Here is a 27,097-nt window from a genome sequence, read left to right as displayed (position 1 = left end):
AGATCCCACAGCATAATGTAGTTTAATAATTAATAAACATGTTTAAGAGCCCCAAACAAGCACATTCTTTGCTGCATCACGAGTGCATCTCTTTAAGTACAGGGAGAGAAATATGGGTGTTGTCTACTAGGTGACAAAAGGGAGTCCACAGAAGGGAGTCTTCCAGGTGCCTACAGGTAATCAGAAGCACTTGAATAACATAGACGTCAGAAATATGCATAATGCAACTATTTGACTAGTCTCACCTGCAGTTCCAGAGAGCTCCACAGCTAAGCTCTGTTCAATTGTCTTGCTTTCAAATGGGGAACCCTTGGGATCACTAGAAGACATTGAACATTTATAAAAACAAGCTGAAATGGAGCTGCTTTAGCCACAATATGTGAAAGTCCCTCTCATATAAAGAAGGTTTGACAGTACTTAATACTTACTTTGGTGACTCGGGTGTCAGTGGCAGTGACAAACATGTTGACTTGGCTGCAAATGGAAAGAAAGAAACAACCTGAAATGCTTGTCTGTACAATCAGTGCATCCAAAAAGTTCTAATCACAGCCACTAGGACTTACATTATGCAGCATAGCCTGAAGGAAATCAAATAACTGTAGAAATAAACTCAATATACAGGCTGCTTGACAGGATATACATGGGAAAATAAAGTAGACGAGTTGACAATGCGCAATCATGCCATGACGTTCCACGTGAACCAGCTTTTTTCCAACCATCCCAAATGTTTAGTAGTGCCCACTCACTGGGGCAAAATAAACAGGGACAATATTTACTGTGCTAGGAACACATAAGAAAAAACAACATTGGTGGCTTGTGCAAGAACTCCTTGTTTCATCCCACATCTCAATTTGAAAATATGTCCTAGTTGTAACCCTCCCAACCCGTGTAAGCTGAAAAACAAATTTCAAAAAATAATAATTTCTAATTCCCACCTCAAGTCTGTTATATTAGTTTAAACAAGGTTATTAGAGTCTTTTTGCTATATCATTATTCCTAGAAAAATAATAATTTAAAATCTCCCCAGCAGCCTTGCATCTCAACTCCAAATGATCCAGAAGAAAGCCGATAGACCACACTCGTTCTTCTTTCCATGCCCTGGCTGAGTGTAAGAGCCCACATTGACTTATAAGTCATCTGTCTTATATAAAGAACCTACCGGAACAAAAGGCCGCTGACAGAAAATTAAAACAATTCAAATAAACTACCCTAAAGGCAACTGAGATCTTCAGGCTCCAAAATCCTAGTGGTGGCAGCTTTCAGAAAAAAGAAACTGGGTTTCAGAAGACTGGATATGATAAGATTCTGCTGCTGGTATAGTCCCCTAGTTGCCATCAGAGAAATGGAGAACGTCTTCCACAGGCACTGAAGTTCCTCCCCTTCCGGAAGTATGCTGGACTTGATTACTGATCATTTATAACTAAGCGGTTTCCTAGCTTTGATCTATCTGCCCGGCAACTCTTTTTGAAATAGTATGTGCTAAGCTCTCTTCTCCAAACTGCTTTCCTTTGCACCTAACTGGTCTGAATGTGGCAGGAGTCTCTGAAGGTTCAGAGTCGCCTTCTGTCTCCTCTACTCCGGGGAGCTATGAAGTGGCATTGCGAGTGCCTTATAACCCCCCACCCAGAGCCCCAAAAATAAAAGCAAAAACATCAAGGCCAGTGTGAAGACTCCACTTTTCATCCCCTAAAGTCGTTGAAACGAAACGAGTGACGTTTGTTAGGTAACAATGGCACCTACTCCCGCCCAACCATTTCCAACACATCAACTTCTGTTAAGGGATGTTTAGACAATCAAAACACATTCCTCTTACTCTAGCTATGAATTCTGGAATGCCTTGCTAATGATCTGTTTTCTAAAAATGGTGGAGCGGATCGTCGTGTGTGTGCCAATTGTTTAAATTCACAGAGATTTTAGAACTGTATTTCCCTCAAATGTCAGTGGAAATTGTCAATATTATAAGTAAATGGCACGCTTTATTATCCCCTCACTCTTAAAGCAGCGCAGAACCAATTAGCTTGATTTTGAAACGGACCATTGTGTAAAAAGTATGACGAGTACAATGTGCTCTACACACAAATGCATGGCAAGTTTCTGATTGGCTATCTAATCTAAATACTGTATGTTGGCTTGTTTGTGGAAGATAGTATGACCTTCAGTAGAGATGCCTGCTCTGTAAAATGAGACTGCTGAACAAGTTCAATAAGTAAAGGTGAACCTATGAAACTAGCAACGCACTTCCTGCCACTGATACATGAAAAGAGCGTATTCTTCTGGAACGCGGCCATACGACATGCACGCACGGAGACGTGGAGTTCATGACCCCTCTTTCTGGTCGCTGGTAGGAGCCCTAAACGTTGATTGCAATGACCTCCGATTCGTTCTGGTCAAAGACATTGTGATGCTCAAGCACTCAGCTGCACGTGCGTCTAGCACACGTATATCGACACAGTATCAGTTGACCAACATTGTAACATGGTCAAAGTCAACAACGCTTGGGCTTAGAAGCGGCACAAGTCAGCAGCGCAATGCACTTGGTGAATGTCAATCTTGAACAATATGGATTGTTGTATGCATGGATCACACCTCCTATTTTACAAAACATCAGATTAAACCTTCTTCTCCCCACACCTGTCCCCCGATAATGTACGGGGAGGAATCACACATGTTAGTCAACCAAGTGAAGGTTTAATTCTCGATTTCGATCAAAGGCCTACTTTGGTTGTAGCTTCTCATGCACTCACTACTTCTTTAAACAATTGAAAAAATGGTGGCCTCAAAACGAGCATGGCTGTAGTTTGGTGGTAATTCCGCTGAACTGCCACCAAAATCGATTATCATTACTGTCACTTGGTCCAAGTGATGGCATGGCAGTGTAAGTCTCTATTTTCGCAGTCCATTGGGTTCCATGGGGATTTCGACAGAACTACTGTCAGCGATAGATCTGTCGAGGTAATTCTGCTGAAATTGGGCGGTAGGGAGGCAGATTCACCACCAGCTTCTTGATGGAGTGTAAATCCTACACCCCACCGCAAAACTCACAGAATGTTGGTGTGGGAATACAGCGGTAATGTGGCAGTAACAGAGTTACTGTCATGTTACAAATATTTTTTCCTGCACCACCATGCACGTGATGAGGCCCAATATGTTCTGCCTACATCTACAACAGGCACGATTGCCTATATATATATGTATATATATATATATATATATATATATATATATATATATATATATATATATATATATATATATACATATATAATATCAAGCTGTTTATATTTCACCTTTAGACCATAACACTGTGCCCACTTATTGCAATGGAGAAAGAGAACACTCAGTTTAGTCTTTAATAACCGAGGGGCACTGCATCTCCAATATGAAGCTGGTCGATGCCTGCCAATGCCAGAGCTTCCTGGCTTTCCATGGCCATTCATGAGACGGCATGCATTCCTACTCATTTTCATTTGGACTCTGGGATGTACACTTTATTCTTGCCCATTTGATATTTGGGAAAACTACAATTCCCAGAATTCTAAGTAAAAACAGGACTGTATGGGCTTCTCCCGCATGGCCATGGGAAAGTTGACAGCTCTGCCATGCTGACTGTGCAATGAAGACAAAAAGGTAACCCAGTGAATTAACCAACATCTCTATTTCTTTGGCATGTGAATACATCATTCTTCACTGCACTATAGTTCAAATCCTCGAGCCCTGGTTGCCCGGTGATAGCATTTACAGATCCTCGTGTTCATCCTCGAAATGTCTAGGAGGTCCACAAGTTTTGCTAATCAAAGCTGTCCAGCGTGTTTTTTTCTTTACAGCACCTCGCCTTAGGAACTCTTTGCCCCCAGCAATTCACAAGTTGGTCACATTCCTTTAATTTGGGTTGGACTTTCTGGAAAAATGTCACTAAAAGGGCCCTGATTTGGGCATGGTGGCAACAGCAAAGCATGTGCCATTTTAAATACTACTTTTTAAAATATCACCAAATTATGAGTTGCGATCACAAGGGAATTGTCATGCAATAAAGGGCTATAGAAAGTAAGGCCTGGTGTAAATATGGGGTACTTACACCATCCAATACTTTCTATGTACACTGTGATGTAATTATTTCATGCAAAACCAATTCATATTGTGGTGATGTTTTCAAAATAGGAAGTAATTAAAATACTGCATTTTACTGTTACCACCATACTTATAAAGATGTCTCACTGGCTGTCCCTAGAAATTAATTTCAACATTAGTAATATTTTATGTTTTCTTAGTTCTGTATTTTTCTGTTCTTTTCTAGTTTTGCTCTGTTCTAGACAATGGAGCACCTTCTGCGTGTTATCTAGAGCTGTAATAAAATGAGTTGATTATAAACTTGCATTGCAATTTACAGACACATGTTCTCTTTTATTTATTTATTTATTCACATTTGTTGAGTGCACAACAGCCCATAGGCATTGTGGTGCTTGTTACAGTGCGTGAACATAGCGTAGTTACGTAAAAAACAGAAACAACAGTCAATCATAATATGTACAAATATTATTACCTCTTATCCTTCTTTCTAGTACGCCTACATACAACACTTAAACTGAATTTTCCCTACAGTAGGTTATCTAACATTGGAAGGAAATCTGTGTAGAAACCTATTAGAACAGAAGGGATGTTTGCCCCTGGACATACTATGGTTTTGGGGAGACCCTTAATCCTGGGGGGACCTTAAAGGGACCGTCTGAGGTGACCTGTGAGGACCCACACACACTTCATATTCATATTTCATGAAGGCTCCCACTTGTGTTTGTGTGGTCTAGCCATATTGAAAAATACTCATCCAATCTTGGCCCCCACCTGAACCTCACTTTGTTGGATAACTCAAGATAACTAAAAGCAAGCATTTGTTTGTGGGTACCTCCCTACCAGTGGGCGCATCTCAATATTTAAAGAGACAAAGTGCATTGTGTTTGCTTCTACCCTGTTACATGTGGCAAAATTCCCATAGGTTGACCATTTGTCCATAGAAAACAAGACATAATCAATCACTGAGCTCATCCCTCTTGCTTCACATGTGGATTCATCTGTCTGTTTACAGACTACCATATTGTGGGCTGAGACTAAGGGCCTCATCACAAGATGGGTGGCATGGTCAAAATGTGCCGGTAATGCTATTACCCCCACATTACTTCTCCACCCAACTATGAGTTGGGCAGAAAGTTGGGGTTTCTCCTTCAGCTCTGAGCTAGGAGTAAATCCACTGGCTCGCAGCCATTTTCTGCACAATTAGCGCTGCGATAAATGCGCCCAATATGAATGGGGACTTACCGCTGTACGAGAATCCGGGATCTGGCGCTAATAGCACTGGAGTTGCAGTCCCGCTGTTTCCATTGGACGGTATCCCTACAGATTTACAGCCGGGATACAGCCCATTCATGATGAGGCCCTAAACCATGATCTATGACAATGGGTGTCCACCTCCGTCCTTTAGGATCAGTCTTTGTCTGGCTGGGCCTCAGGATTGGTGTCCCATAGGCACTACATTTTTTTATTGTATCCCTTCTTGGCATTCAGATCCGCACAGATGATAAAATCATGTTTACCATCCAAGGGTGAGATTGCTTCCTCCACCAATTTACCCATTAAAGAGGAGGAATCAGAACATGTGTTGCAACTTGAGTAGACATTTAACAGTACAACGTCACTTGCCATCATTGCATTTTGATGTTTGGTGTTCAGTGTATGCTCCTCAGCATGCCAACAAGCCCTGGTTCCACATGAGATCTGTAATCCACCCAAGCTCCTTGCCTCTAATCCCTTATCAGAACTTTAAAAAGAAAAGGTAATGTAGTCACCCAGTTTGGGTAGCCATGGTTTTTATGGATGCCAGCAATGTTTAAGGGTATGAGATGTATTATCGACCACAGGGTACAGGCACACTCTATTTTGGTGCTTTTCACTCTCAATCTGGGATTCCTCTCCAGGTAGTTACCTGCTGGTACAGGTTGATGTTTGGATAATTGGTGGCAATTCAGGGTGTCATCCCTGGGTTTTCATCTGCTGAAGGTCGGGTTTGACATACAAACGAGCATGTATTCTGCTTTTGAGTGGTTGGGAATTTAGAAATTGATGTTTCAATCCTCATCTGCTGCCTGGGACACCAGTGGGATGGCCTAATGTCTCCCTGTGTGCTCCTCTGTGGCCTCTCTGTATCCAAGTTTGAAGGCTTTTTTCCATTAAACAAATTTAAACATTTGGTAAAATCAGTTGGATTTTGCAGAAAGGATTAATTAGCGGGTACAATATTTTTGTGAAGGGTATCAAACTTGAGGTACCACACCCAAAGAGGATTACATTTTGAGGCACATCACCCATATTTATTCTCAACCTCTTCAAAATGTTTAGGTCAGGCCTCAAAATTGTACCTTCGCTGAGATTACTGCTTAGCCATCTGTACGCCTTATTTCATAAACCAGACCCATTTTCTGGATCATTTGGCTTTAGTACATTTATCATTAACATGTTTCTTTCATCAACAAGCAGATCTGTTAAGTTGTTTCCCTGGGCCACTGCAACTAGGTTGCATAGAGTCTTGCACAGCTCCATTTCTACGATTAACTCAGAGACAGATGAGGGTGGCATTCAGTCACACCGTCGGTCGGTATCGATAGATACATTTTCAATCTGTCATCAATCATTTGAGTGCAACACCAGGATCAGAATAAGGCCTGATGCTGGAATGTCTATCAGATCCAATTGCAAGGATTTAGAGACATTTGACCCATAGGACAGCCTGCTTTGCATATCCTTACGAAAACACATTGGCACGTTAGCTTCTTTGTCAGCAAAATAGTGTGCCTTAATAGAGTGGGTGTATTTTGCTACTTCCTTTTGCCTTGGGTCGTCCAGTGCTACAACTGAACTACAAATTAAAGTGTTAGCTCTTCTCACGTAGTTCACACAACAGCTAGATCAGGTCCTACCACTCAGGATTGGATCTTTGCCGATGTTATAGGCATCAAACTGCATAAATAAAGCGTCTTGTGAAGACAATACCGCTTTACTTACCAGCTTTCTTCTGATTACTTGATCTATTTTGCAAAACACATCCCTGAAATCTTGGGCCCACTTAGGTTCGTGCTACATATCCTCCCGCCATGCCTCCATCACCACCATGGCATTCAGTTCATCAATTGACCCTTGATTCAATTGGCTCCCAGTACGTGCACAGTGCCATGCAGTGGTGATGTCTGGGTCCCTAAATTACTGAAGCATGGGAGCGCACTATTAGAATCCTAGTATTTCACAGGTCTAACCAGCTTAGGTTTCACTTGACATGTGTGTCCTTTGCCTTCGACCACAGGAACTGCCATCAACACAATCTGAAGTGGGAGTGGACTGTTACGGCAATCATCTATCTGGAAAGACTAGAATTCATGTTTGCACTTGATGGACCCTCCTATCTTCAGCATTGGAGATTCATTGGGAACTGGCCTGCACTTAATTTGATTTATATAGTTACACAGAGTTTTATCCTGACCTCACTTTGGCCATTGGTTTCTTGACAGGGTCAGCATATATGTTATAAGATAGGGGTTTTGCTCCTTCAATCATATCTGATGTCTTCAGCACTTTGGGCCCAATGTCCCAGGGAGTCCCTTGTTTCAACCACAACCATCCTCTAGCAAGGGAATGTGGCCAAAGCCTAGTCTTGGCAGACTAATAATTTGAATTAGGTCAGAAAAAGGTCCTCACACGGGCCCCTGATATCCCAAAGCTGATGCATTCATTTGAGGTTGGATTGCTAAAACTAGATGAGAGGTTAGGAGAATTTTCATTGTCGGGGCAAATTAATTTCGAATCCTGTGTTGATCTGTAACTGACCCCAATGATATTGCTTCAAACTCAGGCACCTCTGCTGTCACCATTGAGATCTTACTCTGTTGGCTACCAACAGCATTCCAGGCCTCCTTAAAGTGGGCGGCAGGCATACTGGCCTCTAGATTTCCTATCCACTAAGTTATGTAAGGCTGATGTATAAACTTTCTTCTATAGGGGTGTATTGATTACATTGATTGAATTGAGCGAGTGAGCACCGGATAGCCCCTCCTGCCCCACTGCCACCACCTCCTTTGCCTCTTACTGTCTTTTGACTCAGGTCCCCTAGACGGTGTGTTTCTTACAAACAACATCATCTACAGATTTTCGAAAACACGTTGCTTCTGTCTTGTCGAAATATGTATGTTGATACAGAGGTGTCGCTAGGTGGTGGATGGGGTTTGGGCCGGGGCTATAGCCCTGGTACTTTTGGTTGTAGCCCTGGATAGAAGCTCAGGGGCTACAACAAAAGGGTATCTAGCCACAAGTCTACAGACAGTCCCGACATTAGCATAGCCCCGGATCTTTTCCGAACTATCAAAAACCTATCAAAAATTCTGCGTTGATACACATGCGCCAGAAAGGAAGAGGGCCAGTCCCTCTCCCCCGCTAATCCAGAGCCCGTGGGGTCGATAGGCCCCAGCGAGTTGTGTTTTTCTGTATATATTTCTTTTGTTATCTACAATAATAAAATCTGAGATGAAGGGGATATTGAGGAAAGTCCAAAAGCGCTACCATGGCCACTGCTATAATATTATGAAGGTCATCATAGCATACCATAACAGGAAATGAACATATAGTCAGTCAGTCAACCAAAAGAGACGCTTGCACATGTAACTTAAGGATACACGATAATTAATGGTAATGCACACAAAAATCATCGAAACATGTAAAATGCTACTTACTTCTGACTCACGTGCAGCGCAGTCGGTTGTGGCCATTTACCCCCGTAAACACAGGTCCTCACAAGTTACTTTCAGCAACTGTTACGGATCACAATCCTGTGCCGCTATATGGTGGAGGGCAGCGTGAAACAGCGAGGGGGTTCGAAGTCTCTGCGGGGCACCACACTGCCACTCACAAGTCGCTGTGCCGCACCGTGGGCCTCACAATGCCACTGCTCCACAGGCTCGGGGAAAGGACGTCGAAGCATTGGCGTTGCAGCATGGCTTCGAGCTGCCCCACTTGCCCCAGTGGGCGCTTCTGCCGACCACACCTGAGAGTGGCTGTGAATACATGCAATGAGCCTCATCTTACATTGCCGGGTCACCAGTGACCTCTGGTGGGTGGGTGGTCTCTATAATGTATCTATATTTGTGTTTTCGGCTGATAGCTCAATACGGTTTGTTCTTATTTGGGATATTTATGTTCCGGATGTCGGGCAGGTACGAATCTTGGCAAGAGCCTGCAGCTTTTTTTTTTACAATGTATTCTTAAATGAAGTGAGAGAGGAATTATGTGCACCCTTGCAAGGTAATGCCTGAGCACACCTTTACTCCCCTTTCAGCCTTCTCTGCTCTGGACTGGGAGTGCAGATTGTCTATGCCCCCATAGGGCCCAATCAAAATCGGGGTCTAAGTCTCTGATCCTTTCCTGGTCAATACAAGGATTATAATTGATTTGAATAAAAATAAAACCCGTCATCAGCCACTAGAATGATTCAGCTGATAAATACAATATGATCGTTTTGAGATCCCAACCCTCCTTTAATCTTGCATAAATTGTAGAGAATTATTTCAAGCTCAGACCGCATACATAGATACCACCTCATGACTTTGGTGGCTTATGTGGCGTTTCCCGTCTATGGAACATTGGAAACCCACACTTACAAGTACAAACGCAGCGCGACAACTTGGGGACGCCAAATTCCACACATACACAATAGGAAAGCGGCAGTTACAACGCATACGGTTGTGAACACAAGAACGATGCTGTGAGGAGCATTCTTGCAGGGCCTGCTGCGGGTTTTTGTTATGGTAGCCTTGCGGGATTCCACGAGTATTGTACTTAACTCAAACCTGTTCCATTGTCTCTCACCGGCTCACTCAAACCAAGCATCGCTATCGGGTTCTTTAGGGAGACCTGCTAATTGCCGTTGTTCTGTGCTGAAAAAACGTGTGGTTTCACTTAGAGTGAGGCCTGAATTGAATAGCACGTTTGATTGTACTTTGGAGCTCGTTTTGCTGGCTTTGACTTAGGGTTGGGCCAATGGAAGAGTGAAATCATGTCCGGTATCCAGGATACATGATAGCAGTTCACTTGCATAATGATTGATCATTGTGAGCAATCCGACTTTTATTTCCTTGATTATCCGTGAACATTGTGAAATACAGCTTAGCTGTTCATTAAAAGTGCTAAATTCCTCCTGCATAGTTAAGCGAGTTTCTGGTGAGCATGTATGTTTCTTATATATTGGATAAATAGTACATATGCAAACGTATTTGCCATGTGAATGCATTGATCATATTTTCAACATTGTATTTTAGTAAACAGCGCATTATTACTCTGAAACGATGTAAAAGGGACACCAATTCGTTTTTGCCTAGAGCCCCTGCTGGTAGTTAATGCTACTCCCGTCATTGACATGTTTGGTGATCCACATTAGATAGTTCTATAGTTAGCATATTAAGGCCTGAAACGGTGCCCTCATCATGGTGCCCTTCAACTGGGGTGGTCAAGATAGCTGCATAGAACTTCCTTATTTCAGCACAAACCTTTCCAATAGCCATTGAATATAGATGCACATAAATAGGGCTTTAAGTGGGTCAGGGCTAGCCTCATCTCAGTTGCAGCACATCCAACAATTGCCCTAGAGCTGAGGCTCTTCCTGTGTTCCCTGGCCTGATTTCCTCATGCCTACATTGAATAAAAAAGTGATGAATGTCCATACCAGTGATTTCCAGTAGATGTCACTGCCAACCATGTTTAGAATCACACCATCAGCTATGGATTTAGATTATTTGCTTTTAATTCTCTGAAGGGAATGATGTCATTGAATTAATTAATACATAAGACTCATGGATTTCCTTCAATTGATTTGAGGGATTTGAACCTTGATTTGAACCTTGATTTGAACGTTGGTTTCATCTCGTTATATTAATATGTTTGAGTCTATTTAGATTTTCATGCCATGAACTGACCCCATCTGTTACACCACTCCTTTTAATTCCATAGACCACACGGTTCTTTAAAGGTCCTTAGCTACTTGCAATTCTTTTTATTGAGGAAAGTTCAATATACAACCAATTCTTACACTTTCCGTAACATGTCATCCAGGACAGGACAAGCTCACAGAGCCTGATTTACAAACGCATGTTTCAATGGGATTTTCCAATTTTTAATCGGGCACACAGTCCAGTCCACATTTCTTCCCTAAAAGCCTTGCCTTATCTACAAAGGTAGCCACACCAGTAGAACACAACATGAAAGGGAGCACAAAAGACCAAATCAAAGGTGTAGACTAGGCCACTATAAACAGATGCACGTAAAGCAAACGAAATAAGTAGTAAAGGGTAAGAATACGTTTGAAGTTTTCACAGAGATTAGGTAGATCCTGAATCCAGTTTTTGATGATCAGGCGAGTATTCTCCTTCTACACTTTCAAAATGAGTTTCTTTGCTACCAGTATCACTTTGCAGACCCGTTTCCTAACAGAAGGATTGCAGTAGACAGAATGGGCACCACCCGGCACACATCTGATAGACTGCTGCTGTAGTTAAAAGGGTTGCAATGTATTTTAAAGGTTCCTATGTACTTATGATTATTAGGCCGTGCCATACACTACTTCAGCCATTCACCCAGATATTGATTTGCGACTCGTTTGGACCCCCGAACCCTTCGGATTTCTTTTCCCACTTAAAGTGCAGTGTATAAAAAAGCACATGTGAACAAATATGTTTCTGTATATGACACCTATGGTGTATGTTTACTCTTTCTGCAGATGCCTATTAATGAATAGAGTCAAAGTTAAAAGACACAAAAAATACAATCCAATTAAAAATAACATGGAAATATAAAGCCTGTCAAGACATTGGCGCAAAGGGATACTGACACCGGTGCCAGTAATCCCTTTGCGCCCTATTCCGAGGTCCCTTTGCGTTTTACCAGGCGTTATGGACGGGACTCACAAAGGGATACCGGGGTCAATAACGGTACCGCAATTTGCGGTACCGTTATTGACGCCTTCCCCCTTCCCATTGAGCCCTATGGGGGCTCAAATGAGAATGGGGAATGGCTTTTCAAATGGGACTTACCGGTCCCGTAAAGGTCGGAATAGACCGGTAAGTCCCCATACCACCAAGTCCGTGGCGGTACCGATATTCGTGCTAGTCATGGCGCTAATAGCTCCATGACTAGCACCAACCTCGGAATGAGGGCCATTAAATGGAATAGTAATAAAATGGCACATGATGACAAAGTCATATTTGAATAGGTACGTCTAAATATGTACAGCTTTAACTGTTCCCAATCCTCAAGCACGGAAGGCGCAAACGTACTAATCAAAGAATGCCACACACGAGAACCAGCATCGGCTCGGGTTCAAGTTACCACAGATGTTCTACGTGTTGCCCTACTTCTCAGATCTCCTTTATCACCATGCCTTTTTATGCCACTGCTTCTGGAAATGTTGGGCTTGTTCCTGGGCTGGCTGGTTCCTTCTCGCTTGGCATCTTAATGTCCTCCCCGTCACCCAGGCCCTTCTTTTAAAAGATTGCTTTTGTTTCGCCACTCCAATCTTCTGGGGTGCTGTGGCTGTTCCCAGACATGAACATGGGACCTGCAAGGCTTTGCCTCCCCCGCTTCGACCTTTCAATTGTGTGCCCTTACCCCCGTTACCCCCAGCGCTTCCCCCTTTTTCATGGAGTACTCCTACATGACCCCCATTTATTTTCTCCTCCCTTCTTAATTGTGTCTTTCTTCTTTCCCTCACCCTGTTGCTACTAGCCTTGCACTGCTATATTTGTACATAAACTCAGGGATATAATTTGGGGGTTCCCAGCGGTCACACCTGCAACCCCTTAGGTGTCCCTTGTTACCACTGCGGTCTCCTTTGCTACCCCTAAAAAATTAAAACCTCTTTTTTTTTAATTGAAGCTCCTGGACTGTGGCCAGCACCATGGGGCTCTTTATTTCTGGAGTGGCTGGCTTTCTTGTTCAGGCCTCTTAAAAAAAAAAAAAAACAGGGGGTTCCACAAGTGTAGCAATTTGAGCAGTGACACTAAATAAGAAATAATAGGAATAACACGTCATTTGTCTTTCTAGAAATCTATTGCTAGACTCATTAAAGTTTTTTTTTTTTCATCTTTTTTTCATCAGGCACACTTCAGGGGGTGAGTCTCTGATTAAATTTGTACTTAAACACCTCATATTCACAATGCAGACAAAAACGTCCAAAAAGCATTTGGAGTAGAACAAGCAACAATTTCAGACTATGTATTTTGCTTTTTCGAAAGTTGCTGTTATAGCATGTTTTATTTCTGCCTTTGTCTCTGTTATGATCATCCCAAGACATTGCTTCTAGTTGTCCTTGGTCACTTAACACAAGCCTTGTGCCAAAAATGTAGTGTACAGGGCAGAAATGTTTGACCATAGCACATTAATTGGCCCTTGATTTCATTGTGCAACAAATAATGCTTTGTTGCAATGTGTCTGTCTTTCCTATCTCCATGGCATACTGTTCATGGTGCTTGTGTGCATATATGAGGTCACGAGTGCCCAGAGTACGGGATGCCGTGTGCGAGTGCTGCTTTCCCTGCGCTATTCAAGGGTTGTGTGGAGACATTCCCATTAGCCCTGGCATTTTGGTGAAATGAAGTCCCTGCATAAACTCCAGCATTCACCAGGTAAGGAGAATCACGGCCAAACAGCCGCTGTTACTTGACCCACTCCCTCTGCAGAGAAGGCCTGTTTAGAGAACTTTCAGTTATTAAACGTTCTGATATCTAAGCACCTGATCGTCTTACTGCATGTTCTTCTAGAGTCAGCTTCTTTGGCAATTGTATAGGCATTCCCAAGATATGTGCCCTGACAGCCATACAGCCCCGTATCTATAGTAAACAAAACTTCAATGGAAGCCGGTGAAGTTGAAATAAAATGGCGGCCACGTGATTAAACTTTAGTGCATCAACCACCAATTGTGCGTTACAGTGACATATCATAACATACGGACCATCTGATATCACACAATATATGAAAGCTGAACAAGGAAGGAATCACAGCTTTGAGAGGGCAGAAGATGGCAGACTGGAACATCTTTTTAGAAGAAGTCATTCTAAAATAGGACCAATGCTAAACCCACCTGGTAAATGATGTGACTGGCTGTGGGCGTGGACTTTCTTTTTGGGGATGCCTTTGTCGTGCCTGGCACTGATACTCCTGCTCTCAGTAGTCTTGGTGTGAGGAGGGTCATCGTTTGCCGTCAGGTACTTCAGCAGTTCGGAGCAGGGACGCCTGTGCGGCTTTTGCTGCAGACCTGTGGCTTTTGGCTTACTGTTCCAAGGAGTTTCGGCCTGAAAATGGAAGAACAAACAGAAGAACAAAGTGACTACATTTTTTGGGGGATCATTTCACGGAATTGTACCCTCTAACTATCCTTACAACAGGGCGCGGTGTGCACATATACATTATCAGAGAGCACTAATGCATCCTTTGTCATAATGTCCTAAATCTTTGAAATGCCTCCAGTTCATTTACACTGAATACAGTTGCTTGAATATTGTTGCTCTTATGATCATATAAGCCTTCTTTCCAAGACTGGGAACAATAATCCTTCCTTCCAATTATGGGAACAATAGGCCTTGCTTCCAAGTATGGGGACAATAAGCTTTCCTTCCAAGTATGGGTACAATAAGCCTTCCTTCTAAATACGGGGACAATAAGCCTTCCTTCCAAGTATGGGGACAATAGGCCTCCCTTCCAAGTATGGGAACAATAGGCCTTCCTTCCAAGTATGGGGACAATAGGTCTTCCTTCCAAGTATGGGAACAATAGGCCTTCCTTCCAAGTATGGGGACAATAGGCCTTCCTTCCAAGTATGGGAACAATAGGCCTTCCTTCCAAGTATGGGGACAATATGCCTTCCTTCCAAGTATGGGGACAATAAGCCTTCCTTCCAAGTACGGGGAACAATAAGCCTTCCTTCCAAGTATGGGAACAATAGGCCTTCCTTCCAAGTATGGGGACAATACGCCTTCCTTCCAAGTACGGGGAACAATAAGCCTTCCTTCCAAGTATGGGAACAATAGGCCTTCCTTCTAAGTATGGGGACAATAAGCCTTCCTTCCAAGTATGGGTACAATAAGCCTTCCTTCTAAGTATGGGGACAATAAGCCTTCCTTCCAAGTATGGGACACATTGGACACAGTGTTAAATAGCTGAGCGAGTAATGCAATGGTACTGAGCCTTATTCAGACCAACCGGAAAATGACGAGCCAACATCTCTACTCCCTCTAAAACCATTGCCATAAAAAGGTTTTATAACTCCACTAACATTCTGTGCATAGAGCAGTGCCGAGGCTGAACTGTATCCATTTTGAAACTCTTGTGTGCATCTGCTCGTTGTGAAACAGGATTTCTGAAATAAATCTCTCCAAGTCCCCCCACCTGCCACCTCTCACCCGCATTCACAATGGCAGAGACACCTAGAACTTCCATCACACCCAACACCAGCTTCCCCAGCTCCCATCTTCCTTTATCTGGGGGGTACTGCCGGAACATTGCCACTCCACTCTTCCCACCCAACGGCCATTATGTTTGGATGGGATTTATAACGTGCGTACAATAGGAGCTTTGTTGGTAATGCATGGTGCATTTTTTATATAGAGGATGAATACAGGGGTTTACAAGTAGGCTTGTGCGGGTTAGTAGAGGAGATGGCATGTGTGGGTGCAACATAGAAGAAGGACTTCTGGACACGGAGAAGTAGCGCTGAGTGGAGCGATTAGTCAGATGTCCCTTGAACAACCATACAACCCTGTCGAGAACAAAACAGCCAGACAAGAGTCATTCAGTGTACAGAACAACACATGTGTGAGAGTGTAGTTGCAACGTGAATTAAGATCTATTTACTTAAGTTTCTGAACGTGTAGCCGAGGACAGCTTGCAGCATACGCGGCCCAACTCTTTACTCCGATTGCTCAAAGCATGGAGGACTTTGTTAAGTTCCTTGCCTCCCAGCAAAGATTATGTTCGTACCTTAACAACCGCCGGGCTTGTTCTGATCCTGTGATTAGAGGCTGCATGGTTTTGTACGCTGAGGCCACGGCATTCATTATAATTTAGCTGAGCGTTGGCTGGAGCCAGCAAGAGCTTCTTAAGCTATAAACATATCATGGAAGCAAAAAAGGGAAAAGTTATATACCTCCGAGGATTAAAATAACTCATTTGAATTTTCTGCATAGTTTGTTAAATTTAGCTCAATCAATGTCCTGCAGAGTGCAGGCTCATTGTCTGAGCTGCTGAACCATTGCAGTCCCTGACTTCATAAAGCAATGGGGAGTGAATCAGAGGTCCATTTTCCTAGTAGTAAAATATAACCTTGCTTTGTAATGATAGGAACCCGATTATCGAGGGTTTGCCCCAGTGCCCAAACTGTTCAAATGTGCTGAGTCCCAATTTTAGTGCTTGTGTAATACGAAATGGAGCAGTTTGTGCTACAGAGTACATTCCCTAAAGCAGGGGCCTGCGCTGCAAATGCCATCAGCGCCAGCCAGTGTAATCGGTGGCGAGGCATCATGGGGTTGTAGAGGAAAACGTCTGCAAGTCCCAAGTTGTAGACCCAAAGATGTTTGCACTGCGGCAAAAGAGAATTTGACTCAAATTGCTATTCAGTAGGGTCCCAGCTAAAATACAGAGCAAGCTCTCTTTCATCGTATCCCTAGATCATGCAGCCAGAAAAATATGGGAAACCATTTAATTCCATTGCAATCGTTTCTTTGGAATATGGATTGGCGCAGAAATGATTTGCTCCATTCCATATTACACAAGCAGCAACACTAGTGCATCATTTTAGCACTGATGCAGACATTAGATCATCTCTTCACGTACGCCCTTGATGTATCAAGAATGTCACAAAGTCCCCTGGGGAGATGCTTGTTATACATTTACATAATAATCGAACTACAAATCAGTCTTCACGGCCACCAATGGAGACTGAGCCACAGGCAAGCTGCAAGCAATGTCCAATCCACAAGCATCTGTTTATGGCAGTGAAAATGGGAGCACTAGTCGGGGTGAGATGCTGGTTTCCAAGGTGTGGTGGGAGAGTAAGTTCATAGATGACAACTGAGCATTCCCTGGGGTGTAACAAAAGCATGGGTGAAATTGACATTTTCATTTCAGCAGCAATGCTTGGTGTTCCCAGGCATTGCTATGCAGGTTAACAAGGCAGTGTGATATAGAGGCATTCTATAGCCTTTCCACAGATAAGTCCAATCACTTTATAAGGATACCAACGACTGCCTTGTTAAAGGCAAGGTCAACTGATCCATCCTTACACGTTCAGGAAATATGTCATACACCAGTGATAGCCGACAATTATTTCTTCTTCTCCATGTTTAGGTTACATTATGTTATGTTTTATAGTTTTATGTTGTGTTACGTTTTCGTATAGTGGTAGTTATGTAGAGCATCACCATATGACAGCAGAGTGTCCAGTGGGCTGCTTTTGGATGGGGGCTTGGCAGCAAGCTGGTGATAAGGTTCAAGTGGGTTTACTGGGCTCACAGGTTTCAATATGGCAATCATATTGAGGACTTTAAAACTGTAGTAGGAGGTTGTTTTTCGATGTATTGGATTCCTACCATACTGATACCAGAATAGTCTTCACAAGCAAGCCTGAAATTTGCTGGCATAATGGTTATCTTTATATTTTCCACAGTACTGGATACTGAAGTGTCACACGGGGTGGAGGGGGGGTAGTTATTTTCCAGTGTTGTACATGTGTGGTTAAGGGTACAGTGGAGAGGCTCACCCTGGCATTAAGTTAAGCTAAGTGGTCAGACATGGTGCCAATAATGTTGGGCACACTACGTGTGGCTCTGTAAAAAACCAGCAATGGCTGGAGGTGGCAGTGTTAGTGCGGGATGGAGGAGAGGCGGGTGCAGACAACTGCTGTGTTGATCAATGCAGGTTGGAAGCACCTATTGCCTGTGTGGTGCTAGGGATTCTGTGTATTCAGGGCTAGAAAGGATCTGGGGTGGGGTAAGGGTATATGTGAAGGTAAGGGGAAGTGAGGGGGAGCAGCGGGGTCTCCTCCCGCATTATTAAAAACAAATTCGACCCAAAAATATTCAGCCATTTTTCATTAGGTTTTTTTTCCCAGTCAGTTCATGGTATCAAGGTAATCCGGCATGAAGACAGCCACTGTGGGTGCTATATTGTTTTAAATAGTCATTGCGATGTGACGCTTCTTTTTAGCTCTCTCTTTCTCCTCAGCATCTCTCGTGCTACATGTTATTGTGGGCCCATGTGATGGGTGCAGATGACATGCACTTGGAGATTTTAGGAATGACTATGTGGACTTGACACACGCTTTCCAACACCTCACCATACTGGATGAGTGGGGTGGGGAGCATAGGGGAGTCAGATCACGGTGACGTACCACCATGATTGTTCCTCTGAGATGCTGATAAGGCGGTCCTCTATGTGTGTGAGGGGTGCCAGAGGCAGTGTCTTAATAAAAACTTGATCACCAGAGTAAAAACTCCAGCCCGATAGCTATTCGGTGGGGACAGACTTGGCTGTTTTTCTGCAGCATCTTGAAGATGTTTGAGAATTTGTGCAAGATGCTGGATATCGAAAACTGGGGTCTATTATTTATTATGGGTACTATGGTGTCTAATATTATTTGTGCACCCTAAAATATATCATGGCTCATAATATATTAAGAACATTTATTATGTGGCAGATATTTATCTGATGTGTATTATGTATAATAAAGAGGCTATCAAGATATATATATTTTTTTTAAACACATCCCTTTGCAGTTTTTGGAGTTCCAGTAAGGAACAATGTTTAAGTTATTCCCTTATGGACTTGAACCTTTACCTGAAGTCATTTGGACAGCGGTAGAAGCAGTAAATAGCATGATCGGTTTTAGGCACGACCACAGGGGAACTTGCCAAGTGCCACCTTGCCATGAGCGGAGGGTGCCACGGGCGCACATTGCTTTAGCCAGTAAGGGAGATTGTTCATTTCATCCAAGAAAATGGCCGTTCAGGAGAAAGCTGGGCATGACACAACTTGCTCAGATATTGAATGCAGCCAAAGCTGCAGTATCTGCAGGTTTGTATGGGCCTCTGGTGTCTTCGAGATAAAGAATGCAAACTCAATATCTCAAATATTCATACGGTCAGCAGGGGGCACGTCTCTTGCAGTCAGCATGGTGACTAATGAGGCTTTTGGACTGTTTGCAACAGCTAATGGAAGCCGTGACGCCTATTCAGGGCATCTCAGAATGCTCAGGGGTCATGCGTGATGCGTGCTGGCATATTCTCTTATTAGATAATGCATTCTTATCAGTCCACAACAATTATAACATCATCAGATTCGAGTAACTGGTTTTACTGTGCGCAATACCAAATCATAATTCCCTTTGGTGAGTCCTGCCATTTCTTTCAATACTTCTCAAAGGTCATGTGCCATATTAACCGTAGTGAAATTTAAAGGGCTGGATCATTTTAATTGACGTGCTGATTCGAATTGTACATTAAAAAAATACATAATTGAACATCTGTGTTTTGTGAACAGCTGGACCCGCAGAGTGTGTGCATATGGTGCATTGCTTGGCTGTGGGGCAGCCCACATTGGGGAATTCATGAATCTTCATGACAAAATGCACCTCTGGAGATCTTTCCATCTCAAAAAGGGGACACAATAGGCAGTTTTCCGTATGTTTTGTACTACGAATGCATGGCCCCTCGCCATTGACTATGCTGCCCAGGGCTGGTGGGAGTCGCAGTGCTAGAAATCTGGAGTGCCAATGATTGCAGACCACTACCCTACTTGCGTCCATGTGATTGGAACGTTTGCTGATGCATCTTAGTTTCTATTTTGTTGTGGTAGACAAGGCAAGGCAACCTGAATACAACAAGAAAAAGCACCCATTCATGCATAAATAGTGAATACCTTCTGCGGATATTGTTAGACTCAGTATGAGGGATTTTGGGGGTAATTCACAGAAGCGTTTTATAATGTCGCAATCCCATAAGAAAGCACTCTGTGAATCAGGCCCTTTGTGCCATAAGGAGAAGATCACCCCCAAAACATGTTTATTGCTCCAATGATTGTACATGCATGTTCTGGTGTGAGCTAACGCATTGCACAACATGTTTAGACGCTGTGTGGTTATCTTCCCGAATAAAAGCGCAAATCCTTATTTTGGCTACATCATACCCATGCAGCGAGTGGCGAGAGGCCAATCCAACTCCTCATAAACAGTAGGAAGGGTTCTTACTAGAGACGGCTCTTCTGCCTCCTGAGTTGGAGGGGGGCCGTCATGCATGAACGCAAAGCTAGGATCATTTTCATTGGCCTCCTCGCCATCGGTCAATGCGTCAAAAGAAGGCAGTCCATTCTCATCCACAGGAAGACTGTCCAGTGTCTCAGTGAGGACCGCCAGCAAGTTCGCCTCACTCTCTTCATCTATCTTCTGCAAGGGAGAAGAAAAGAGGAGGGGACGGATATGCGATTATTCAAAGGTTAGTACTTCAACCAGAAACCTTAACTCCTTTGCTTCTGTAAATACTTCTGTGAATACCAGATCATGTTCAACTATGTATACGTCATTTAGTTTGTTCTCAGCTGATATTATGGCCAGAGGCGTTGCTAGGTGGGGGTTGAGGGGGCTATAGTCCCAGGTCCTTTGGTTATAGCCCCAGATAGAAGCTCAGGGGTTACAACCAAAAAGGCTAGCTAGCCCCCAATCCCAGCAGTCCCAAAATTAGCATTGCACCAGATCTTTTCCAGACCTAGTAACACCCCTGATTATGACCCACAAAGCAAAACAGAATGCACAGTTAAGTCGTATACAATTCGTCAAGCTAATACATCCCACTGTAATGCACTTTCTCCTAACTTCAATTTACTAATTAAAAAGAGAGCATGCAGCTCTGGGTGAGGATAGATTATCTAATCTAGGACTCCAATCCGTTTTTCGTAGCCTAAGAAGTAGTACCTACCTTGTGTATTTGCTTATTTCACTTTGGCGTCAAAGAGCTTCCCCTCCCCCTCCCCCTCCCAATCTGTGCACGTTATATAAACAAAAGCTTAGAGCCCAATCTCAAAGGCTCCAGGGTTCAAGAACTGCAATGACACCACCCCAGCACAATAGCAGGTTTGTGATGGTTGAAAAATGTAGCACAAAGGTAGTCTTTGAAGTTGTCCTTGCCTGGACGTATTTGTTTTGCCTGTTTTCGGTTTGGCTATTCGAACTTATCTCTGTTGCACTTGTTCATGAAGGGATAGCATCGTTTTCTATCCGGTGTTGGCACAGTGTTCGTTTATATTAGATATCTCATGTTCGTAAATCAACGAGGCACCAAATTACGTAAGCAATCTCCCTGTCTTTGCACTCTCTTTCCCTTCTGCGTGTTTTTCCCTCATGGTCTCCCTTTCTCACTCCCTTTCTATTATTGCCACTCTATCCGTAACTCTCTCACGTTTTGACCCTCTGTATCTCTCACGCATTCTCTCTGTCTCTCTCTCTCTCCCATTCTCTCATTCTCTCTCTATTGCTCTATCTTGTTCTCCCACACTCTCGTTCTCTCTCGCTTTCCCTCTGACCCATCTATTCTCTGCTTCTATCTTTATTCCAGTCTCTTTCTCTCTATTTTACAGTGTATAGTATCCTTTCTTCCTTTTCTCAATCTTGATCTGTCTCTATCATTCTCTTCATTTTCCTTTTCTCTCAGTCTCCCTCTTTCTCTTCCCCTCACCCTCATTATTTCTCTCACATTTCTCCCTCTCATTCTTTCTTTGTCACACTCTCTTACTCTATTTCGTATCCCATTTGGTTTCTTAATGTATTTCTTCCCTCTCGCTCCCTCTCTCATACACAATCTCAATGTTTCCAACTTTCCCTCATCCTCTTCTTCCTCCCAATCCTTTTGTTTTTTCTCACATTTTCTCTCCACCATTCGCTTTCCCATTATTTTTCTTTCTGACTTTCTCTCTCTCTCTTACTCTCTCTCTATTTATCTCTTTACTGTGCTCTCTTTATTCTCTCACCTTCCCTTTCTCCCATTCTTTTTCTTTAATTATCACATTATCTTCGTCACCCTTTCTCTCTCTCTTTCTTGATATTGCTCTCTTTCACTGAATTGTTTCTGTGGATCATTTATTAGATATGAGACAGAAATAAAGAAATATAACTGATTTAGTTTCACAAATTACACGAGGACTGTTGTTCCACATATAATTGAAATACCATGTGACGTCAGTGTTCCTACAAATGTACAGTAACAGCAACCAGACTGCTCACGTGTTCATAATAGAGAACGTGCTTGATACCAAAGATGTAATAATTTAAGGAGACCAGCAAATACGCACAGAAATGAAATTCCTGCTAAAGTATAGGAACATTACTTACAGAAAAGACTCCAGCTTGTTTGCGATATAGAGGATCCAAGAAAATTCACACTATATGCTTTCTCATTACAAAACGTTATGCAATGGACATTCTACAGAACGGTGTTCATCAGTTGAACAGCATAAGAAGGATTGGCAGATCCATTTGCCCTGTCTTCTGTATACTCTGAGTCTTCCCGCCTCTTGTCCCAATCCCACACCCACTGCCACACCTTCCCTCGTCACACTCACATCCAAAACAAAACTAGGACACTTCCTGGATGATGCATGCCGGCCTCAATCCGCATTCAACTGCATCACGTTCCTGGCTAAACACAGGTTCAACACCGTCAAAACTTGTCTCTCACATAGCACAATCCACTGTACACTCAAAAATTGACAAATCTACACCTTCCTCAAAACCGATCTTTCAACCCCACACTCTATTGCCCGATTATCATGCCATACCTCACCACAACCATGGAATGCTTCATCGCCAGTGCATCCAACAACACTTCACCACAAGGAAGCTCCTAAATTCCTTCTAGTCTGGCCTTTAACCTGGCCACAGCATCGAGATCGCAACACTTCACATCCTCGATGACCTCCACAATACTGACAAAGGAAGCACAGCCCTCCTCATACTCCTGCACCTCTCTGCTGCCTTCAATGCCATCATCTTACAGAGTGAAATTCTCATGCACCATTCTCGACTGTTTCATTTTACCTCCTTCCTCATTGAAAGGACACTTCTTATCTCCATGTCCCTCTTTCAATCTGATCTCAACCCAGTCAAGAATGGAATTCCATACCAACCCTGCCTGTCTCCACTTCTCTTCAAACTATGTATAGAATCCCTTGGACAGACCTTTAATAACCACATCTATTCAACCATTACTCAGATGACACTCAAATATGCTTCAAAATGTAAATCCCATCATAACTCGAGAGCCTACACCTAGATGGCCACCCACTTCCTTTCACACTACCCTTCCAAAATGGAATACCTTATTATGCCACCCAGACACAAACCCAGCCACAAACCTTGGATTAGAGGACTGACCATGGTCAATTCACACATATCCATATCCACACCTGTCAAATCCCTAAGCTTCAACATCAACCCCCTAGTTTTCTTTCATACACAACATAGCTGCTGTCAGCAAAACATACAATCTACAACTAAACCTCCAGCTCAAGATAAGACGCATCCTTCCCCCTGATAACTTCAGCACCAGGGTCCAAGCACTAGTTCTATCTAGGCTGACTATGGAAAGGCTCCTTCAATTGGATTCTCCAACACAACCATCACCGCCTTTCAAGCGATTCTGTGGAGTGTAATCAAAGACCCCCAGTCAATATAACTAAAAGTCCCACTGGAAAAACGACCTCCAAGCCTTCATTAAAAGAAAATAACAGAGCCTTCACACTGAGAAATGGGCCTATTAAGGCAGACTTTGGGGTTTCTGTAAGTAGCACAAAGAAGGGCCATGTGATAAAGGCCTCACTGGCATTGCAAAAGGAAAAGCAGCATTTTAATTCACCGTGGTAGAAGAAATTAAAAGGTCCCTTTCACATGAAAACCAGGATTTTCAAACGCTGACACTAAAACGGTTTTTCATGTGTGTTTACAGTTTAGAGCAAGATATGAGAAAACATTTTCCCCAGCCAAAATAAAGATGTCAGGGAAGAAACTTGGTGTGTGTTGACAAAAAGTAATGTATATCATGCTTTACATGCAAAATACTGGCAACAAAGGAGAAGAACAACTTTCTGCTATGGGTCACTAGAAGATTTCATTTAGGCCCAAGGCAGACCCTTTTGGCTTATTGGTGGACAAACTTTATAAAGAACTCCCCACCGAAAGCCTCGTCTGTGCATCCCAAATGTTTACAACTGAAATAAAATGGGTCCTGTCAAAAGTTGTCCAAAACCAAGTTTCCCTAGACCTGCTGTCTCTAAGGGCAATTCTGAGCAGGCCAAATGCTTTGGCTGGTGTATTTACAGAATGTAGGGGTGAGGTGTGATAACAGGGGCTGCAATCAAGACTGAACTCTGAATTCAAACAACCAACTTCAAAGAGACTGATAAAAAACATTGGTCACAGGCTGGTCCAGAGTGGCAAATGGAGCTGGGGGAAGCTGGCTCCAATTTGAATATCCCAAAGATTTGCTATTAATGTAAAATTACTATGATCATTTAGACCTTTTTCTCAACAACCATAAGTCATACTTTCTTGATTGACATGTCACATTTTAGGTAATTTCGAGGTGATTTTGGTGATATGAAATTCATCCACTTGCAACTCAGGGAACTGTAATGGCCATCTAAAATTATTTTCTGGCTGATTTGAAAATGTTCCAAATCTGACAGTTGGCGAACGGGTGGTGGCTGAAATTAGTAATATGGATAGTAAATTGCATGTTCCTAACATTTATTCTTTTTGTAAAAATAGCAGAAATGTGCAACATGGTGCAGACCAGGCTGTCATCTATTTTTAGTCCCCAAGATTAGCTGAACCAGAAAATATGTTTATTATGACAGTTACTAGTAAAATTATGAGGTTTTGCTACATAAATAATGTTTGCCAGAAATGTGACATGAGAACAAATGGTGATTGCAAATGGAAGTTGTCATATGTCTGCTCCAGACTCCAGAGTCAATACTTAGAGAGGGGATGGATTTGGAAGCAGAGAGAAGGGTAACTGTCCAATCCGATTTGTGAGATCTCTTGCAGGGTACTCCCCAAGACGGTAAACTTTACGGTGTCATTGCTTCTATATTAAGTGGATGCACTATTAGCCAGGGTGAGAACTCCTAAAATTATCATCAGGGAGAGCTGCTAAAAATTATCATCAGACAGAGCTGCTGACATTTGCCATCTGACAGCTGCAACGAAAAACAAAAGGCGATTGCATCTGGGTGGAGCTGTCCATTACTGGGAAGGCCTAAAAAGCTGTCTGGGGCCTATAGTGGATAGCTGGAAGCCATCCTTGAGAGTGTAGTGACCAACCACTTTGGTTGTCATTCCAGAGGGTCCTGATATGCACTGGATTTGCTGTCTTTAAACAGAGGTTTAAAATGTAAGTGGACTTGATCCCTTTGCAACCAAAAGGTGTGGGAATCTGCTGGCCTTAAATCCTTTCCCTTTACAGTTGGCAGGGGGTTCAAAACGGTGTAGATCCTTAGCCTATTTAACAAAAAATATTAAGTTAATTAATTCCCCATGGCAGAACACAACAGGGTGATTTTTGTTAGAATTTGAAAATAACACAGCTCATTCCTAGTGTGTACTGAAAACTATAGTCTGTAATTTAATGGGCAATATTTCTGTTCAGCTTCCCCAACACAGTGGAGGTGGGTCCAAAATTCAACATTCTCAAATCATTCCAGTTTTTCTGTCCGACTTCTCCAACACAGACCAAAGTACGGTAGGTCTGAAAAACAAACAACAAACTGCAAAATCACCTTGTGTTTATTTACTGCAGGAAAACCAAAATTGTACAGCATCACAAATGTAAAGTGATGTTATTCAGAGATGTTGATGACCATTTATTTTGAAATGTGTGTAAAGTCAAATATTGTGATTTAAGTTTTCCAATCCAAATTGTGAGTTATTTATGTAGAGAGAAGTTTATTGTGTTGTGCCATGGATAAAATGGGGTGACATTTTAGTGTGATTTTCTATTATCTATCATCCAAATAAATACAAATATATTTCCTGCACACCGGCCTGGTTCTCGGCTCATTGGTAGCTCAGGGTGAAGGATCCAAGGAGCATCATATGAGGCTGTGGTAAGGCTGTATAAAATAATTGACATTAACCGTTTATTGTGTGACATTTAGTTTGGGGAGGGAAGGAACTCCCAGAGTGTAGGGTGGCCTCTCAACAAACCATTACAATACAGAATGCAGCAAGAAACTCATCCTGCTCCCATACAAACACTTACTCACCACCCCAACTCTTTCCCAGCACCACTAACTCCCCATAGTTCAGAGGATTTCCTTCAAAGGACTCTGCATTACATACAAAGCCATCCACATCAAAACCACATTTTACCTTCATAGCAAATTGAAATCCAACACCTACACAACCACCAGACAAGCTAGCCAAAATCTCCTTCACATTCCACTGTGAAAACTAACTTGCATAAAAAAAACAAGCATTCAACCAGTGGGAACCCAGAGCCTGGAAAACTCTACAACTTAATATCCACACAAGCCCTCCATCACCACTTTCTGAAAAAGCCTCCCTAAAATATACCTCTTAACCCACACCTAATCCAGCCGCATCATCTCCCCTGCCATTGCCTGTCTATCCTAGCCTTCATAACCTGTCCTAAAAATTGGTAAACTCCTGTTTCATTTCCCACCTCTTCAAGATTTAAATCTTGTAAGTTGCTCAAAAACTCTCTAGTTAGTGACAGCGTTGGACAAAAATTCAAACAAAATAAATAAAATTGACACACATGTAGAGGAGCAGCCAAATGCCTTTGCAGGAAGTCCCGCCCAAGTCCTGCTACCTGTATGTTGGAAGCCTGAACCTGCAGCATGTTTGCCACAAGTAATTGTAACCATACCACAACAAATTTTCAAGAAATGATATCCGTTAAGAAAGCCCTACCAGATGTATGCCCGAAGAGATGATAATCTCTTGGAAATGGTCCCCAAA

At 42.8% G+C, this 27,097-nt stretch overlaps 1 protein-coding gene across 2 annotated transcripts in view; it reads right to left on the bottom strand.

The window, feature by feature from the left end:
* PPARGC1A (PPARG coactivator 1 alpha) overlaps nt 1-27,097 on the bottom strand; it is a 241,036-nt gene that overhangs the window by 75,572 nt on the left and 138,367 nt on the right. For both annotated transcript variants that reach the window (XM_069631879.1, XM_069631878.1), the window contains exons 3-7: nt 20,315-20,509; nt 16,054-16,176; nt 14,159-14,369; nt 429-474; nt 246-319 (exon numbers count right to left, since the gene is read on the bottom strand). In XM_069631879.1, coding sequence (XP_069487980.1) covers nt 246-319; nt 429-474; nt 14,159-14,369; nt 16,054-16,176; nt 20,315-20,509 — 649 coding nt within the window. The remainder of the gene's footprint in view (nt 1-245; nt 320-428; nt 475-14,158; nt 14,370-16,053; nt 16,177-20,314; nt 20,510-27,097) is intronic.

Source organism: Ambystoma mexicanum, chromosome 6q (genome assembly GCF_040938575.1).
Source record: "Ambystoma mexicanum isolate Mex_15411 chromosome 6q, UKY_AmexF1_1, whole genome shotgun sequence".
In the NCBI taxonomy this organism is placed as follows: Eukaryota; Metazoa; Chordata; class Amphibia; order Caudata; family Ambystomatidae; genus Ambystoma; species Ambystoma mexicanum.
Note: the sequence above shows the minus strand (reverse complement) of the source record. Positions and strands in the feature narration are given on the sequence as shown.